The sequence below is a fragment of the Corticium candelabrum genome, chromosome 1, assembly GCF_963422355.1.
Source record: "Corticium candelabrum chromosome 1, ooCorCand1.1, whole genome shotgun sequence".
In the NCBI taxonomy this organism is placed as follows: Eukaryota; Metazoa; Porifera; class Homoscleromorpha; order Homosclerophorida; family Plakinidae; genus Corticium; species Corticium candelabrum.
The window spans coordinates 16,221,088-16,228,563 of NC_085085.1; the positions used below are offsets into that span (position 1 = coordinate 16,221,088).

A 7,476-nucleotide genomic window follows, 5' to 3' on the forward strand; every position below is an offset into this window, starting at 1 on the left:
TGTTCATTTATTCGACCAATCACTAACCTAAACCACAATGCAATGGCATTGGCAATTAGCAACTTGTGTAATAGGACAGAGAAGAAACATGCCCTCGTGAGCGGCGCTGCCAGAGCAGTTCAGGATTCTCTCCGCAGTCAACTCCTAATCTATGGCTGAATGATGTCCGAACTTGATCTTCAGGAGACATTATTTCTGTTGTTTCTGTGCTTCCTTCTGATATGCTACTTCTTGGTGTATTTGATCGATCAGAACGAATGACACCAAGCAGCTCTGACAAATGCTGGTAGTACAATTCACTTTGCAAAAAGTTGGAAAAGTGACCCTAAAGTAAATGTAACTAATCAGTTGCAGATGATCAGCCAGCCATTCAAATAGATTACTTCCATTCGTTCAAATGCCATCTTCTGAGGCACACTGAAACAATTAGAAAGTGGCCCACCTTCTCGACAAATGTTAACTTCAAGGTCAACTCGAATGTGGTCATCAAAGTCAAGAGGGTGAGTGGCCTGGAGAGAAAAATACCTAGAGCAGAAACAACACATTAGATGACATTGATGTTTTGATGTCATTGGATGACCATTGTTGCTGTGTACTGCTAGTGTTAACTAATGTAACAACGGTTAATTAAACCATTATATATTTACAGCTGATTAATTAAAGAACAAAGTAGAATGGAACAGCTTGTCTACATCCAAGAATTCTGCAATATAGAGACCGCATGACATCAATCAGGAGTTGGCAAAGTTTCAAGATATACGCACCTTGTGCTTTAATTCTGCCATAAGGACTAATGCTCAGTCGGATAAAATGTAGATATAGAAACAATAACATGTATACACATGCATTCACGTACTGCTGATGTTCTTAGATTGTGTGGACCATGCATGTGCACATGCTTAGATAGTCTAGATTACACATGCCTTTGACCTACAGTGCTGTGTGTGTTCTGTTGTGTCAGTTGTCTGCCACAGCTAGGTGTAAAAACTGATCAGTGTTTCCAAATTCGCACAAAACAATCTGATACTAAATTCCAAATTTGCACAAAACAATCTGATACTAAATTTCAAATGCCTAATATTCAATATAAACATAATTGGACAAGCACAGCCACAGAATAGTAAGCAAACTGAAACACAAGTTGAAGAAACCAAGCAAGCATGCATGGCTCACATACAGACAAACAGATGGCAAACTTAAACATTAGTCAGCTAAATCTGAGATATACTCCAATCATTGTTTACCTCGTATAAAGTACCATGCAATCAGCCACAGCTTCATCGGCATTGTAGGTGTTTTTTCGCTTCTGATCTAGAAGCTGCTCCTGCACACTGTTAGCTGTCAACCAGAATTCAAAGTATCGCATATCACCCTCATGCTCAAGAAACTGCATGAAGTATCCCATTGTAATGTCATGGAATAGAATATCCTGAAGGCTAAACTTGCCACTGGTTAGAACTTCTAGTTGATATCTGCACATGTACTGACTCTTCAAAAACTGGGGATAATACCTACAGCAAATGGGGATAATAAATTATTCACATAAGATCAGTTAGAACTCACTTTTCTTGCATGAAGTGAAAAACAAAGTCTTGTGCTACTTGGAAACTATCTGGTTCAATAATCCCATCGTCTCTACAGATATTTCTTTCTACTATAAGTCTCGTTCGTTCATCTAGTTGTAGTTGGTTTTCAGCAAGATGAGAGATATATGTTTCATACAGACTCATAGCATCAGATTCAGCACCTAGTGTTGAGAAAGGCAACAGTGTTAATTAACATACTAGATAAAATACTACACCAACAAACACCAATAAGCACCAATATAATAAAATGACAAAATTGAGGATTTCCATACCTTGTATATAAAATTCCTATTACAGTACTTCTTAATTATCAGGTTTTGAATCAAGTTGCAAGAATTCAAGTTGATAAACAGGTTTATTCTTAATAAAACAACAAACGAAAAGCCGAAAAACACCGTGATCTATCTATATCTATATCTATCTATATATATATATATATATATATATATATTAATATATACACACAAGATGAGAAACTAAGTGGCATCAGCACGTTGCCAGACAATGACTGGACATGCATGAATGTCATTTGCATTTATGTGATTGTCTCAATGTGTGAGCCTGGTGATGTAGCAACTTACTTTTACTTTGTTGCCTCGTGGCGTTATTACCAAAAAGATCAAAGTGACTCTTCCCTGTGTCATTTGAATTATCTGCAATCATCATACTGGCCTCCTTCCTTCTAGCAGAAACTTTTCGTTCTTGTCCATGTCGACCAATTGGTGCTACTGCTACTCTTGAAAGACCAAGTAACTCTCTCTGGTCATCAGATCTAACAGAATTTGAACGAGACTGTTTCGATCGTAACCCAGCTAAACTATTTTCCAAGCTACTGTTTCTCTCCAATTGATGTTCATCAGCAAGCAAGGAAGAGTCTCTTTCTACAGCAGTCATGAAGCCTCCACGTTTACTATTACTCGTAGAAGCAATGCTATTCACAGATTCTCTGTATGCTCTCAAGCGTTCCTTAGTAGTAATTCGAAAGCTTTCAGCAGCCAACCAAAACTGAACAAGAGTAATATCTCCGTCATTTTCCATAAATTGTAAGAAATAGGGTAAAGACATGTTGTCAGTCAATAGTTCCCACAAAGTCCTATCCAACTTGGATCTCGATTCTGACCGTACAACATTTGCTGTGACAACATGCTCATTTTGTCTAAATTTTGACGTGTCTCTAATCTTGTTGTCTTTGTCTGGAATTCGAAGACCGTCTGCCGGCGATATTTGTATTTTTACTGCATTCTGGAAAGGATCTCGACTCCATTTTTTCTGCAGCTGCCTTTTCTGCGTCTGTCTAGAAACTGCAATCACGAAAACGATATTCAGGGCACATGAACACATAAAATTTTGCACGTATGCGTAAGGCATTGCTACACACAAAAGATATAAAAAATTACAGACCTTCTAGAGGTTTCTTTTTCATAGTTTCGCTGAGTCTCGCAACGAACTTGTTGATATCTATGTGCGAGTTACACCTACACACCTTGTTCGTATAACGTAAGTAAGTCAACTTGATTTCCTCTTTACACGAGACACAGAGGTGCTGAATCAGACTGATAAGTACACCAGTGAGTTATTTAGTTTGGGTCTCCATTTCAGGTTTAAGTACAACAAAGGAAACCAGCAACCGCCAGGGAAGCCCTAAAAATGAATTATGAAGGACGAGAAGGATCAATCCTTCCTACTCAAATGATTAAACGGCAAAATCTACCGAAATCCAAGTCATACAGTTTGCCATTTCGCAGCTTTGTGTTTTTGGTATTGATAATGTGCACGAGCATTGTAGTAACAATGTGGCTCGCTTTCCCAAGCGTCATTAACTGCTCGAACGCACCTCAGTCAGACACAAGTCTGCCAAGGTGGATCGAACAACGCAGTGAGAGGCAAGCTGGAATGCAAGGATCTTATGGCCAGTACACCAAAGTGAACGTCGTGCCACGTAACCTTTCCCTCAGTCGAGATTCACCAATTATTTTTGTTGGGGGTGTTCCAAGGAGCGGAACGACACTTTTCCGTGCCATGCTGGATGCACATCCGGATGTAAGATGTGGAGAAGAGACAAGAGTCGTTCCTAGACTATTGTTTATGCGCCAGCGTTGGTTGAGTGATGTGAGAGAGAAGGAGAGACTGTTTAATGCCGGTGTGACTGATTCTGTGATCAATGACGCATTGGCATCTTTCATACTTGAAATAATAGCAAAACATGGTGAACCTGCAAAACGTCTATGTGACAAAGACCCACTTGCCCTAAAGATGATGGACTATCTGAGTATTTTGTTTCCAAAAGCAAAGTTTGTCATGCTTGTAAGAGATGGAAGAGCAGTCGCCAATTCGATAGTTCAGCAGAAGATTCGAATTCAGGGTGTTGATTCCAATTCATTTGAAGGTGCACTAAAGTTTTGGAATAATGCTGGCCAAGTTATGTACAGTCATTGTCGACAATTAAAAACTCGATGCCTAATGGTTCGGTATGAAGACTTGGTGACTTTCCCATCTCTACAAATGAAACGAGCTCTTCAGTTTCTTGATATGTCGTGGAACAGTGCTGTACTCCATCATGAGAAGGCAATCGGACAACCAGGTGGAGTGTCACTCTCCAAGTGAGGAATTGTCTTGCATTTATAGGAGCACAACTGCATAGCTTTGTCTCTTTGTTGTATTAGTTTGGAGCCATCAAGCAAACAGGTACAGGAACCCATACACACAAAATCATTAAGAAAGTGGGAGAGGAACATTCCAGCTGACATGAAGGAGAGTAAATTACATTCGGTAGCACCATTGCTGAAAGAACTTGGTTATGATTAGCATGACACAATTTCTAACGAGAGACACACACATGTTTTAAATGCTCTTTTTACAAATAACGGACTTGAGGTTCTTTATTGAACTGGTGAGGTAAGTACTTGTTAAGGCAAGCTGTTTGTTTTAATTATGTAGTAAAACTGAAAGTCACTTTATTTCAGTGGCTGATTACTGAATATTCAGTCTAATTTCAAGATTTGGTTTGAATAAACTAGAGTTGTCATCTGTCTTTCTTTCTGTTAAGGGCAAGATTCGATGAATTATATATTCTATGTAGTTTACTGGTTAGTCATACTGTATGAAATCTGTCAAGGTATTGTCAACCGTATTGGTCAAGTAGAGGCATTAGACTAAGCAATAACACAATCCAGTAGTTTAGTGTATAAAAATCGATAAACAAATAAATAAATAAATAATTAAATTAGATTGACTGCATTAATTTTTGATATATCAGAGTTGGAGGAGATTAAACGCGAGGCCGCACAGGATGGAAAGCCCGTCTCAGGTTTGTTATCTGTTACGACTGATGTTTGTCCTGGTGTGCAGTAGATGTCGGCGTTGGATGTGGTTTCTGCTCTATCAGCTGATAGCTCAGTTGTCACGCCTTTGCTTGACAATGTGTCACCTTGCATGGCTTCAGTCATCTGCTGCATGTGGTGGGAAACCTGTCGTCAATGATGCAAGAGGATCATGAGTTTGCTAATCACTTGGAAGATGGCTCCCTTGTTCAGTCAGTCACTGTTCTCTCTAAGGACTGCTCATCTGCAAGAGATGGTGGTGATATCCTATCCGTAGATGACACTTTGCATTCAGTTCAGTGCAGTGCTGTCAGGGAATCACCATCCCCTTGTGACTGTGTGAGCTCTGATCTGATGACTACACATCCTAGTATAGCTTCTCGGCTAGAAAGGATGGAAACTCCTACATCTCAACTCAGTCCAGACTGCTGCCAAACGGAGGATGGTCTTTCGCTTGATTGTGATGCTGCTGTGGACCCTGTACTTCATCAAGAGTTTCTTGAGAAGTTGCAGAAAGTCAGGCAAATTCCTATCTGTGAGAGACAACGCCTTCCAAGGATCTTTGTGAACAGTGGAACCCTTATTGGTGATCTTAACACGATCATCAGTTCGTTGAAGGATGAACCAGATACGAGTGAAATCAGTTACCTGGTATACTCTGCTGCTTCGCTAGTGTCCAAAAGGCGGGGCTTAAAGGCGACGAAGTCAACCAATTCTCAAACACCGACATGGAGACGAAGGCTGGATATGGAGATTCTCACACTTCGACGTGTGATCTCACTGTTGCTGAAGGTTAGAAAGGGTTCATCAGGCATTCGTATGTTACATGAACTCCGACATCTTCGGCATCGGTTGGGCATTTCCTGTTCGGAGAGTTGTGAGGTCTCCATCAATTGATTGAAAATGGAGCTTAAGTCCAAGGTCGAGCGGACCAGGAGGCTGGAGAAGAATCGTAAGAGACTTTGCCAGAATGGTTTGTTTCAACAAGATGCTGGACGGTTTTACAGAGAGCTGGATGAGCAGACTATCCAGGTCACTTCCCCACCATCTGAGTCTGAGATTGAATAGTATTGGGGTGGTATCCTAGAAACTGAGGTATATCACAATGAGTCTGCCTTCTGGCTGAGACGTCAAACCGATGGTGAGATGCACCGGAAAGATGAGCAGCAGTGGTTACCTATCTCAGACAATGAGGTCACATCGTGTCTCAAAAGGATGGGGAACTGGAAGTCTCCTGGTCCAGACAAAGTTTATGGTTTCTGGGTCAAGCGTATCATGTGTCTTCACACTGATCTGACTCGTAACTACAACCTGCTGGTTCAGAATCCAGACTCTGTACCCGACTGCTTGTCTCAAGGAATAACCACTCTGATTCCTAAGAATGACAAGACTGACCAGGCCAAAAATTACCGTCCTATCATGTGTCTGTCTGTCTTCTATAAGACCCTCACCTCAGTCATCAGGCAGAGGATTGCAGGGCATTTGGATCAGAGAAACCTTATGGCTCCGGAGCAGAAGGGTTGTTGACAGAGATCTTTTGGTGCAAAGGATCAGCTGTTGATCAACAAGCTGCTTACCGAAGACTGTAGGACCAGGCACAAGAGCTTGAGCATGGCTTGGGTGGACTACCAGAAAGCCTATGACAGCGTGCCACACAGTTGGTTGCTCCAATGCCTTCAGCTGCATAAGATCAGTCCAGTCTTGTGCGCGTTCTTGTCACGTGTGATGAAGAGTTGGAGGACATCGATGGTGCTTTCTTGTGGGAATAGTACTATCAAGACAAGGCTTATGCAGATCAGGAGGGGTATTTTCCAAAGTGACTCACTTTCTCCACTTCTCTTCTGTATGGCTCTCAATCCTCTGAGCAAGGAGCTGAACAGAACCGGTTATGGCTACCGGATGACCACTGGGCATGGTGAGACTGCCAAACGTCAGCTTATCAGTCATCTACTTTACATGGATGATCTGAAGCTGTATGGCAGAAACTCTGATCAGTTGGATGGGTTGTTGCACACGGTTCGTACCTTCTCTGATGACATCCAGATGAAGTTTGGTCTGGACAAATGTGCTGTTGCACACTTTGTCAACGGCAGGCTATCTGGACACAACTCTGGAGTGACGGTAGGAAAAACGGACACCATCAACTGTCTGGAACTGGGTCAAGTCTACAAGTACTTGGGTGTAGATGAGAGTAACGGTATTCAGCACAGCATGATGCGGGAGAGACTCAGTCGCGAGTACTTGCGCAGAGTGAAGGTGGTTCTCCGGACTGAGTTGTATGGTCGGAACAAGATTCTAGCCATCAATGGGTTTGCACTACCGGTTCTCACTTACGGTTTTGGCATCATTCATTGGGGGTGCACGGACCTGCAGCAGCTTGATTGACGGACCAGAAAGCTCCTCTCTGTGCACAGTGTCCACCATCCTTCTGCAGACGTTGACCAACTGTATGCTCCTTGCAGTGATGGGGGTAGGGGGTTACAACAGATTGAGTCGACATATTAATCTTGTATTGTGAGGCTGAACTGTTACCTTGCTGACAGTTCTAATCCTTTCATGCAGATGATACG

The 7,476-nt window shown here is 41.9% G+C and overlaps 2 protein-coding genes across 3 annotated transcripts in view; one reads left to right on the forward strand and one right to left on the reverse strand.

Moving 5' to 3' along the window:
* LOC134180914 (A-kinase anchor protein 10, mitochondrial-like) overlaps positions 1–3,015 on the reverse strand; it is a 3,367-nt gene extending 352 nt beyond the window's left edge. Inside the window, exons 1-7 of the mRNA XM_062648101.1 lie at positions 2,988–3,015; positions 2,168–2,887; positions 1,564–1,747; positions 1,245–1,511; positions 384–525; positions 93–325; positions 1–27 (exon numbers count right to left, since the gene is read on the reverse strand). The exon at positions 1–27 is cut by the window's left edge and continues 121 nt beyond it. Coding sequence (XP_062504085.1) covers positions 1–27; positions 93–325; positions 384–525; positions 1,245–1,511; positions 1,564–1,747; positions 2,168–2,887; positions 2,988–3,009 — 1,595 coding nt within the window. The 5' untranslated portion in view covers positions 3,010–3,015. The remainder of the gene's footprint in view (positions 28–92; positions 326–383; positions 526–1,244; positions 1,512–1,563; positions 1,748–2,167; positions 2,888–2,987) is intronic.
* Positions 3,016–3,048: 33 nt separating this feature from the next.
* On the forward strand, positions 3,049–4,622 carry LOC134184284 (protein-tyrosine sulfotransferase 1-like). 2 transcript variants are annotated; one of them, XM_062651944.1, is made up of 3 exons: positions 3,049–3,126; positions 3,186–4,186; positions 4,250–4,622. In XM_062651944.1, the coding sequence occupies exons 2-3, from the start codon at positions 3,234–3,236 to the stop codon at positions 4,389–4,391; spliced, it is 1,095 nt and encodes a 364-aa protein (XP_062507928.1). In that variant the 5' UTR covers positions 3,049–3,126; positions 3,186–3,233; the 3' UTR covers positions 4,392–4,622. The 2 variants fall into 2 exon arrangements, with proteins under 2 accessions (XP_062507928.1, XP_062507920.1); XM_062651936.1 differs by having other exon boundaries at positions 3,073–4,186.
* The last annotated feature ends 2,854 nt before the right edge of the window (positions 4,623–7,476 follow it).